Source organism: Mus caroli, unplaced genomic scaffold, assembly GCF_978045245.1.
Source record: "Mus caroli unplaced genomic scaffold, Mus_caroli_1 scaffold_4, whole genome shotgun sequence".
Classification (NCBI taxonomy): Eukaryota; Metazoa; Chordata; class Mammalia; order Rodentia; family Muridae; genus Mus; species Mus caroli.
The window spans coordinates 102,051,575-102,064,035 of NW_028227259.1; the positions used below are offsets into that span (position 1 = coordinate 102,051,575).

Genomic DNA, 12,461 nt, shown 5'->3' on the forward strand with positions numbered 1-12,461 from the left:
AGTTTCTGCCACTAGATTCCTATCCTGACTTCTCTCGGTAATGGACTCTTACATTGAAGTATAAGCAAAATAAACCTTTTCCTCTCCAAAAATAAGAAAAAAAAACCCAAAAAACAAAAAACAAAAAAACCCAAAAGATAAAAAAATAAAAAAGAAAGAAGGAAAGAAGGAAAGAAGGAAAGAAAGAAAGAAAGAAAATATCTAATAAAACAAAATCAAAATTTAAAAGATTTGGACTTTACAAAAAAAAAAAAAAAGAGTTGGAAGTGTTCTCTAAGAAGTGTTTATCTGATCATAATTGGCCTAAAGAACAATAATTAATTGTAGATGTCATAGGGTTTTTTCAACAGTTTTATACTTATCTCTATATTTTCATTTTAATTACTGAAAATAGTATATAAAAGTATGAGTGTTTTGTAGGTCATTGGGACTGACTTGGGCTAAAATAGGAGGCTTTTCTGGAGCCCATTAAACATATTATAAAGCTCACCCATATGTCACAAAATACATACACTAATTTTGAAAAACAAAATGTATAGATGTAGTCATTTAAAAAGATGACAACAGCAAATAATAGCTGAGGATACAAAATAAAACTTTTTTTAAGTTTAAGGTTTTGGCAAATGTATTTCAAATAGTCATTCACAGTATGCTAAAAATATCGTAACTTCAGAATCGTTTGAGTGAAAGATCAGTCTTCTACAGGAAACCCACAAGAGGTTTATGCCACAAACATGGTAGACAACAGAGGCAGGTGGTGGGAAGTCCTATGGAAGTGTTGGTCAGTTTGCGGTTGGAGTGGCTGAAGGGTGCTGAGCACCATGTGATTCCTAAACGCAGGGTAGCTCAGAGTGACATTTAGGGAGGCTGCAGTCACTGAAGAAGGTGCCATTCAAAGACGGTCAGGCCTGTTTGCTTAGCCATGAGGACTCCGAAGCAGGACAAACAGGGCTGTGGGCATAAATCTGCAACCGGAGATAATCAACCGGAAGCGAGCTTCCATTGGCCTCTACAGTTACAAAGCTCTCTTGATGCCTTCTTTGAAAGAAACTTGAGCATCCTAGGATCGTGATGCATCCTGTCTTGTTTTTGCTATGAACTTTTAAAAAGTGGAAGAATGATGTTCTATCCATGTGGACCTCAGTCATTTGGAGGAACATGGAGCACGTCTGTATAATGTATAAGTGTTCTCCACGTAGGAGGTCTGGCTTTACCTTGCTATACACATACACTACTATGGCACTGCCAACTCCAACGTCTAACCCCAGGCCCTGCTCTTCGGCTAATCCTTTGCTCCTAAGCATACATTTATATGACTGCTCTCATCTCAAGATCATGCAGCCACCTTACTGCATGATGGGATATAATCATATGACTGTAGTCTTTACTTGTCAGGCTACTATTTTAGCCCATCCAATTGCCATTGTATAAATATACACCTGTGGCTAATATGAGTTTTTACAACTCTTTTGGTAAAAATTAAACTAATTGATGAATTTTCTCTCCGCCGCTAAATGCAGGTAATAGAAGGGGTGTTCTCCTTCCAAGAGAAGAACACCGCCTCATTTTAAGGTACTACAAGTATGGAATCCTGACAAACAAACTGATGTGCTTGCTATTCAATTTCCTAGATATTCTTATTTGGCGGGGGGGGGGGGGGGGCGAGGAGAAGAAACCACCACCATAAAAGCTAAATCCCAATTCCTTTGAAAAGAGAACCTTAAACTTCACATCTGCAGAGATAAGAAAATCTATAGAACTTTAGATGTAAGCGGAAATCCGTGTGTTTCAGGCATATTCTGGGATTCTTGCGTTGAATGTGTAAGTTGCTGCCTGCTCACGGGTGAGTGAGGAGCTGTTTGAAGGTTAACATAACCTCAAACACAGTCAAGAAGGCCTTCAGAGATTTAATTGGTTTGTGGAACAACTGCAGCCTAGTGATGGGCTTTCTTTTTTCTTTGCCTTTCTGCTTCTCTAACTCTCTTTTCATAGGGGAAAAAAATAAAAAGAGGACGCGTGGTAATGCATCATTTATAAATTACCTTATTATTGAGAGGGAACACACACACACACACACATACACACACACAAACTGCTTTGAAAACCAAACAAACTCCTGCTGCGGACTCCAGCCCGTTTGATGGAGACCCTTCAAAAGAGTCCAGGGCTTAATGGAGGTTGTTTGTGCAGAGACTTCGATCTGTACCTGCTGTCCCCTGTCACTCCCTGGAAACTTGGCGGCAGATGTTGCAGCGGTAAGTTGTCTCTGAAGTGGCTCTCTGTCCTGTCTCCCCACCACCGTGGAGTCAAACTGCATTAGATCTCCTATTTGTGCCTCGGGCAAGTTTGGGAGCGCAGCTGTGTCCACCCCGCTCCTACCTTTGGAGTTTGGGGCCTCCAGGCAGCGCGCTCGAGACCAAAAACGGTCCTGCCGCTCTCAACTACCTCCGCTGACAATCGGCAGCGCGGCCGCCAGCAGATGTCGGGACAACCTGCTAGCTCGCACCTGGCCGCCAAACCACCGACTCCCAGGACCCGGCGCCCGCATCAAAGCCCACGGCCGCCCGCCCGCAGCCCCGCGCGGGGAGCCCGCCCGTCCCGGCGACCACTTTGATACTCGCGCACCAGCTCCAGCCTTCGCATCAAGGACCCCGGGGCCGCGCAGAGCTCAGCCAGGGAGCCCTGTGGCCACTGTGCCCCAGCACAGCCTGGGCTCCAAAGGCACCGTGAAGGGCTCACTGCCCCACCTGCGGGACTTGCTGCAGTGCTGCACTCGCTCTCCGGTTTGTTTATCAGACAGAGCTCTCAGGAGGCAGAATCTGCAATAAACTGTTCCTACCGAAATGACAAGGCTGTTTTCCAAAGCACAAAACAAGCTGCTGGATAGACTGGGGTTGTGTTCCTTGGAGCCATTAGTCAAACCCTTAGAAAAAGTGTGCCTTATTATCTGTCATGCAGCTTAAAGTCAGCCTCCCAGTCCACCCTCAGAGAATGCCACTGTTTGGTATCCAGATGAAAAGATATTCTTTATGCCCTGACAATGCAAATGAGGACGACCATCTAAATCCCGGAGTTTCCAAGCCTTCCTAATGTCTAAAATGAGCAAACTATATTACAACCACACACACACACATACACACACAAACACACACACACACACACACACACACACACACACACACACACACTTCTGTACCCAATTCCTCATAAAAGGCACAAACCAGTGTAAAACGATGTGTTTGTGTATAAGTGTGCATTCAAAGAAGGTTGACTACCACAGGAGACACAGGAAAATAAAATGAGTAACACCAACTTACAAGTTGATAAATTTCAATTTTTTCTTTAAAGAAATTGACCTTAATATCAGATAACACTTGTTCCAATGAGTTAGTTGATATGATAGCCAAACTGTTTCAAAAGGAATTTAACATACTTACCTATGCTGAAAACAGACTGTTTATATAGAGTTTCTAACATTTAATAGGATAGTTTAGTGGAAAGTAAATTTTTAGAGCAAACTGATAATCAGATGAAAATGAAGATCTCATTCACATAAGTACAGTTCATATTTATATGAAGTATGTATATGTAAATTTAGTCAAGGTTTAATGTTTAACTCAGTTTAATCAGGTATGGGTGGATTTTAGGAGAGTAGATTTTACAAATATCCCAAGTTTTCCATAATAGCTAGAAGAGCATATACAATTTTAGGAAGAGAACTGAAATCCCACCCCTTCCCCAATTCTCTCCATTTACTCAATCCCCAGCACTTAATAAGATGGAAATTATTAACCATACAAACGAACATCTAACATGGTGAGAAACATCCTGAGATGAGGCTTGAAAGTCATTGTAATGAACAAAGTGAGTGAGACTCCAGCAAGCTTGAGAGGGAGAAAGGTTACAAGCAGACCCAGAAACAGAGCACAAGCCCACACCTGAATTTATGATGCATGAATTTCCATATAAAGGAAGTTTCTATCGCTAATGTGCCGATGACCTGGTAATAGGAGAGGCTGCTACCTAGACACACATAGCTCTCTCTCCCAGTGGTCTTAGCAGAGCACACTGGCCTCACGTTCAAAAGTTCAGCTATATATTCTCAAGTTGTGTACCCTAACTGGCTGGCCTCAGATATTTCTGAAATGTTCCTAAATTGATAGAAGTAAAACAACAAAAAAATTAATAAACAAATCTAAAATTCTTTTACACTTTTAAACACCAAGTTAAAACTAGCTAATGCTAAGTGCATCTTGGCTTCGCAGCATAAATGCTAATTTGATGGATGACTCCATAGTTTTCAAGAGCAGCATGTCAGGCCTAAATGTGGAAGCCAAACTCCTCTGAGGTGTGCATGGTGTTCTCCTCAGTAGGAAAGGAAGGCCTCTACTCCCACCATGAGAGCACGAGAGCATCGTGAACAGCACTGGGTCCCTTAACCAGAGCCACCACTGGTGCATATGAGGAGGCTATGAACAACTTTTCTAAAATTGTAGCACTAGGAAATGGTGCACGTTATTAGGAAAAATACTAAGAGCAGAATAATTCTTGACAGATTTCTAAAATGAGAGCTTGAAGTGGAGTCCTTGGTAAGGAAAAGACAGGCATACAGCACACCTGTAAGGATATGCATCTAAATACCACCATTACAGATTTCTGCAGTACTTCAAGCCTTCAGGACACCTTGACATATTTCAGAAACCAGACTGTGACTGCTACCACTATTAAAGGCAGGTAACAGGTTTATACCTAAAGAAAACGGTTCTGAGGTGGCTTCCCAGGTCTCACTGCCACAAATGCTAGAAGAAAAGGACTTCAGATGCTAATTCCCAGTCTGTTTCTTCTGAAGGACAATAACTCAGAACACATGCCTTCAAAGTCAAATACCGAAGCAATGAGCAGACTTATGACTTTAATTAATTATCTGGAAAGGCAGGGGTATGAAATTGGCTTGAAAAATGCATTCTGAAAACACAGAACTTAACAAGCACCCTGTGCAACATGAACATGCAGCGGTCAGCATCAATTCTAGCCCGCATGCCCACAGGAAGTTTTAAGTTACTTTCATTACATGCCCTGCCCCCAGCCACCTTTCTCAAGAAATCACATACCTCATCACCTTCCTGGGGTCTCATCAAGGACACCCGGTCATACTGCTTCATGATCAAGGCCCAGAGTGCATCCAAACGACCCTAAAGAGATAGTGGACTTGTAAACCTGGGAAGCTTCATTTTGCTAATCAACTAAGCAGGTAAATAAATACAAAAACTTAAAGACTTGTGCTAAGAAAATATACAGTTGCTAGAGCATAAAAATGGATGTCTGCTATTTTATGAACCTTAGTCTTTCTCGGGGGACAGGAGAGACTGTAAAAGTGAAGTCCCCATTAGGTTTCAGCTATAGCATACAAAATTCAGGCACGTACCTTGATTGGCGTGTACCACTTTGTCTGAGATGCCTGGTGTGTGGGTTTGGGTCGAGGTGGTCTGGATGGGATGGGGATCTCTTCTTCAGGGACCATCACCACAGCATTTTTGGCTTTCTCTAGCCTTGCACCTTCCTCAGTAGATCCTTTATCTCCCCAGCGGACCTTTAAAATGAAGGAGGCACTGCTGTCAATCAAATCGTCCCAGAGGACCAAGCTCTTATGCTGCCCACAGTCCTTTGATTCACCAGTCCGGTGTAAAAAGATAAATTAGTATACTAACTCCAATTACTTTTCTTCTGAGCTTTAATGGGTTCCTTACCACTCATCATTATTATTTTTTCCTGTATGTTTGGGTATATATGTGCATGTTTAAGTGTAGACATACATGTGTGGATGCCAAAGACCAACCTCAGGTTTCAATTCTTCAGGTTCCCTCCATCCTGGATTTTGAGACAAGGTCTCTCATAGGGACCTGAAGCTAGCCCATTAGACTGGGTTGGCTGGACAGGACAGTCAAGGGATCTTCCTGCCTGTTTCCTCACCATTCTCTTTTCTTTCTATCCCTCTCTTTCTTTCTCTCTCTCTCTCTCTCTCTCTCTCTCTCTCTCTCTCTTGCTCACTCGCTCTTTCTCTTTTTTGAATGTAAAGAATGCATGTGTATTTTCTTTTTTGTAGTTCTTTTTTATGTTAATTTTTTATTACATATTTTCTTCATTTATATTTCAAATGCTAGCCCCTTTCCTAGTTTCCTCTCTGAAAGCCCCCTATACTCTCCCTCTGCCCTGTTCCCCAAACCACCCCCTCCCGCTTCCTGGCCCTGGCATTCCCCTGTATTGGAGCATATAATCTTTACAAGACCAAGGGCCTCTCCTCCCTAATGCAAGATAACTTCAAAAATATGACATCAGTTAAATCTGGTGCAAAGGCCTTTCCACCACTTCAAGTATGGAGACAATTTGTGGTTTATGTAGAAAATGCAAGACTATAGGGTTCAATTCCACCATGAGGGATATAAGGTGGTAATGGTAGCATTTATTCACTGTGTTCATGTTTATTTAATCCATAAAAAATTGCAAAGAACTATATATTATATGTTTTCCTTCCAGATGATTGAACTGTGGCAAAAGTTAAGCAATGTGCTCAAAGCAACCACAGGTGTGTACTGGCAAGGGTAAGGATTTGGATGTAAGCAATTAGAAATGAGTGAAGAAGTTTTACATGATTTTTGAGTTGTATGAAATTATATTATATAAAATAAGTACTCTTTAATTTTTTTTCATAATATTTGGATGATTTACAAAGTATAAATTTCCAGTTACAACATTTTACTTGTCAACGTAGCTTTCTGTCTTTGGTTCTTTTGCTCATCTGAATATAGTAATTTAGTAAGCAAATTCTTTTTTCTGTTTTATTAATAAATATTTTCTTTATTTGCATTTTAAATGTTATTCCCTTTCCTGGTTTCCCCTGTGAAAATCCCCTATCCTTTCCCCCTCCCCCTGCTCCCCAACCTGCCCACTCCTGCTTCCTGGCCCTGGCATTCCCCTATACTGGGGCATAGAACCTTCATAGGACCAAGGGTCTCTCCTCCCATTGATGACCTACTAGGCCATTCTCTGCTACATATGCAGCTAGAGCCATGAGTCCCACCAATGTGTTTTCTTTGGTTGGTGGTTTAGTCCCAGGGAGTTCTGGGGTTACTGGTTAGTTCATATTGTTCTTCCTATGGGGCTACAAACCCCTTCAGCTCCTTGGGTCCTTTCTATACCTCCTTCATTGGGGACCCTGCATAATAAGCAAATTCTTAACTGAGAAACATGATGTCTTAGTCAGGGTTTCTATTCCTGGACAAAACATCATGACCAAGAAGCAAGTTGGGGAGGAAAGGGTCTAGCATGGGAGAAACACAGACCATTAGGGAAATCCACAAATTTTAGGTAGTTTTATTCTCTGAGAACTCTTGTTATTGACCAAAACCATGGGGATTTGGGTTATTACTTTTCTTGACTTTTCAGTAAACAGAAGAGGCAAATAAGAGACCAACAATATATGACTGGGAAGTGCTCTCTGGAGGAGTTTATCTAAGAAGGAGCAGTGGGAGAATCCCAGGACATTACAAAGAGGAGACAACAAGCAGAGAATATGAAGAGAAAGTAAGACGAATCCGTGCCAGGGAAAGAAGGTGTCCAAAGCTGCTAAGCTGAACTGCTGAGTAAGAAGATGGAAGGCTACTTTCATAGAAGGAATTATACACAAGTTTTGATAAAGCCATTTGGACATTTTTACCACTGCTACCCCTTGTTTATTACACTTGTAGACTAGTTTTTTATTTCAAGTGGATCCAGTTGAGTTATTAAAATAATTTGTATCTTTCAATATGACCAATGACAAGAATGTTTGTTATGAGGTTGTTAAATTTCTTTGAAACATATTAAACCTTTAGAGCTAGATAGTGGAGCTTCCTTGTAGGGCTTTCTTCCTTAAAAAACAAAAACAAAACAAAACAAACAAACAAAAAAAAAACTTTGGAACTCGATGGAGGGTCCCAAGGACCCCAGAGGACTTTCCACGCTGCAGGCACCCAGGATCCTGGGATCACTGGTGAGTGAAACATAACATCTGTTCCAAAGAACTCAGAGGGTCTTGTGCTAGAAGGAACAGGGATGAAGGACACCTGCCCAACCAGTGCTGGGGTTTGTTCCAGCGGGTGCCAGCCCTGCACCATCTTTGCCATGAACTCGGCAGAGGGTCCCAAAGTCCCCAGAGGACTCTCCATGCTGCAGGCACCCTAGCACACCCAGGATCCTGGGATCGCTGGTGGGTGGAACGAAACATCTGTTCCAAGGAACCCAGACAGTCTTGTGCTAGTATGAACAGGTACAAAGGACAAAGGCAGGCCATAGCACACCCAGAATCTTGGGATAACTGAGACCAGTCTACACGGGAGAGCACATGGGTGGCAGAAGCAACAGAGCTTCTTGGACAGACAGGGTCTCTTCTGGCCTTCATCCTCAGCCAAGAGGCAGAGCTGAGACCCAGACCCCTGGACACCTTCCCTGCCAGAGGAGAGTCCACCTCCAGGGAGGGCTCTGACCCCTCTGATCCACTCAGGAGGTGGATCTGAGCTCCAGACTTCTGTGCACCTTCCCTGCAAGAGGAGAGCTTGCCTGCAGAGAGTGTTCTGAACACTGGGACACAGGAAAGAGTTGGTCTCCCAGGAGTGCTGACAAAGTCTAAAGAATCACAGGAGGAACAAGCTCCAGCCAGAGACAGCTAGAATATCTAACACTGAAGATTACCAGATGATGGAAGACAAACTAAAGAATGTTACTATCAGAAACCAAGATTACTCGGCATCATCAGAACCCAGTACGCCCACCACAGCGAGTCCTGGATACCCCAACACACCCTAAAAGCAAGATTCAAATTTAAAATCATATATCATGAGGCTGGTAGACTTTTAAGAAGGGTAGTAATAATTCACTTAAAGAAATACAGGAGAAAACCGCTAAACAGGTAGAAATACTTAAAGGTCAAGTAACATATAAAGGCAGACCTATTAAAATTATACCAGATTTCTCACCAGAGATTATGAAAGCCAGAAGATCCTGGACAGATGTTATACAGACCCTAAGAGAACACAAATGCCAGCCCAGGCTACTATGACCAGCAAAACTCTCAATTACCATAGATGGAGAAACTAAAGTATTCCATGACAAAACCAAATTCACACAATATCTTTCCAAGAATCCAGCCCTTCAAAGGATAATAAAGGGAAAACACCAACACAAGGATGGAAATTACACCCTAGAAAAAGCAAGAAAGTAATCCTTCAACAAACCTAAAAGAAGACAGCAGCAAGAACAGAATCCCAACACTAAAAACAAAAATAACAGGAAGCAACAATTACTTTTCCTTAATATCTCTTAATATCAATGGGCTCAATTCCCAAATAAAAAGACATAGACTAACAGACTGGCTACATAAATTGGACCCAACTTTTTGCTGCTTACAAGTAACTCACCTCAGGGAAAAGGACAAACACTACCTCAGAGTGAAAGGCTGGAAAGAAATTTTCCAAACAAATAGTCCCAAGAAACAAGCTGGAGTAGCCATTCTAATATCGAATAAAATAGAATCCAATCCAAAGTTATCAAAAAAGACAAGGAGGGGCACTTCATACTCATCAAAGGTAAAATCTACCAAGATGAACTCTCAATTCTGAATATCTATGCTCCAAATGCAAGGGCATCCACATTCATTAAAGAATCTATAGTAAAGTTCAAAGCACACATTGGACCTCACACAATAATAGTAGGAATCTTCAACACCCCACTCTCATTAATGGACAGATCCTGGAAACAAAAACTAAACAGAGACACATTGAAACTAACAGAAGTTATGAAACAAATGGGTTTAACAGATATCTACAGAACATTTTATCCTAAAACAAAAGGATAATGTCTTCTCAGAACCTCACGGCACCTTCTCCAAAATTGACCATATAATCAGTCACAAAACAGGCCCCAACCGATACAAAAATATTGAAATTATCCAATGCATCCTATCAGATCACCATGGACTAAGGCTGATTTTCAATAATAACATAAATAATAGAAAGCCAACATTCATGTGGAAGCTGAACAACATTCTACTCAATGATAACTTGGTCAAAGAAGAAATAAAGAAAGAAATTAAAGACTTTAGAGTTTAATGAAAATGAAGCAACAACATACCCAAACTTATGGGACACAATGAAGGCAGTCCTAAGAGGAAAACTCACAGCTCTGAGTGCCTCCAAAAAGAAAGAGAGAGAGCATACACTAGCAGCTTGACAGCATACCTAAAAGCTCTAGAAGAAAAGGAAGTAAATTCACCTAAGAGGAGTAGACTGCAGGAAATAATCAAACTTGGGGCTGAAATCAATCAAGTGGAAACAAAAAGAACTATTCAAATAATCAACCAAACCAGGAGCTGGTTCTTTGTGAAAATCAACAAGATAGATAAACCCTTAGTCAGACTAACTAGAGGGCACAGGCGCAGTATCCTAATTAACAAAATCAGAAATGAAAAGGGAGACATAACAACAGAATCTGAGGAAATCCAAAACATCATCAGATCCTACCACAAAAGGCTATACTCAACAAAACTGGAAAACCTGGAAGAAATGAATAACTTCCTAGACAGATTCGAGATACCAAAATTAAATCAGGATTAGATTAATGATCTAAAAAGTCCCATTCCTAAAGAAATAGAAGCAGTCATTAATCTTCTCCCAACCACAAAAAGCCCAGGACCAGATGGGTTTAGTGCAGAGTTCTATCAGACCTTCAAAGACCTAATTCCAACTCTCCTCAAACTATTCCACAAAATAGAAACAGAAGGTACTCTACTCAATTCATTCTATGAAGCCACAATTACTCTGATACCTAAACCACATAAAGACCCAACAAAGGAAGAGAACTTCAGACCAATTTCCCTTATTAATATCAATGCAAAAATACTCAATAAAATTCTCTCTAGCAGAATCCAAGAACGCATCAAAACGATCATCCATCATGATCAAGTAGGATTTATCCCAGGGATGCAGGGATGGTTTAATATACAGAAATCCATCAACGTAATTCACTATATAAACAAACTCAAAGACAAAAAACACATGATCATCTCGTTAGATGCTGAGAAAGCATTTGACAAAATCTAATACCCATTCATGATAAAAGTCTTGGGAAGGTCAGGAATTCAAGGCCCATACCTAAACATATTAAAAGAGGTATACAGCAAACCACTAGCCAACATCAAACTAAATGGAGAAAAATTCAAAGCAATCCCACTGAAATCAGGGACTAGACAAGGCTACCCACTTTCTCCCTACCTATTCCATATAGTACTCGAAGTCCTAGCCAGAGCAATTAGACAACAAAAGGACAAAAGGGGATACAAATTGGAAAAGAAGAAGTCAAAATATCACTATTTGCAGATGATATGATAGTATATATAAGTGACCCTAGAAATACCACCAGAGAACTCCTAAACCTGATAAACAGCTTCAGTGAAGTAGCTGGATATAAAATTAACTCAAGCAAGTCAATGGCCTTTCTCTACACAAAGGATAAACAGGCTGAGAAGGAAATTAGGAAAACAACACCCTTCACAATAGTCACAAATAATATAAAATACCTTGGTGTGACTCTAAGGAAGTGAAAGGTCTGTATGATAAGAACTTCAAGTCTCTGAAGAAAGAAATCAAAGAAGGCCCTTGGTCTTGTGAAGACCAGTACAGGGGAATGCCAGGGCCAGGAAGCAGGAATGTGTGCCTTGGGGAGCAGGGTGGGGGAAAGGTATAGGGGGTTTTGGGGGTAGCATTTGAAATTTAAATGAAGAAAATATTTAATAAAAATGTAAATGAAAAAATATCTAATAAAAAAAACAAAGGGAAAAAATATTTTTCTTTTTTTCTTTTCAAATAAGTCCTTACCTAGATAAGCTAACACCTGGAATAAAATCTTTGGACATAACTAATTGAATTTAAAACTCTAAAATGAGTATGCATTTCATGCAGCTGTAACTTCACAACTTAATGCAGTAAAACAAGAGAAAACAGGGGACAAGATCGCTTAGTGAACACAACTCAGAGAAACAATCTAGAATAGAGCAGTAAGTAGATAAAATTCAGAGTCACTCAGAAAAATCGCTCCTAAGCCTTCACAGATGAAACTATAGACCTTGTGATAATTAGAATCAAATATCACTGAAACCATGAAAAAAAAAAGAAAGAAAGGAAAGCTGGTTAAACTGGATTTCATCCAACCTAGCATGTCCAGGCTCTGATGACTGCACACGTGGCCCTCAGGAATGGAGGCCTAGAGAGATTTAATAAATTCGCTGTCTTTGCCTCATGAAGGAGCTTCTGAGTTATAATCAATCATCCCCAAACATGAACCACACTTAATCTTAGGGCCTAAAAACCAGAAAACTCCTTGTAGAAGTTTCTTCCAACTCCACAAAGGAATTAGTGTGTGTGTGTGCGCAC

At 40.8% G+C, this 12,461-nt stretch overlaps 1 protein-coding gene across 1 annotated transcript in view; it reads right to left on the bottom strand.

Moving 5' to 3' along the window:
- Antxr2 (ANTXR cell adhesion molecule 2) overlaps nucleotides 1-12,461 on the bottom strand; it is a 135,966-nt gene that overhangs the window by 46,825 nt on the left and 76,680 nt on the right. The window contains exons 15-16 of the mRNA XM_021163097.3: nucleotides 5,426-5,590; nucleotides 5,112-5,192 (exon numbers count right to left, since the gene is read on the bottom strand). Of these exons, the coding sequence (XP_021018756.1) occupies nucleotides 5,112-5,192; nucleotides 5,426-5,590 (246 nt within the window). The remainder of the gene's footprint in view (nucleotides 1-5,111; nucleotides 5,193-5,425; nucleotides 5,591-12,461) is intronic.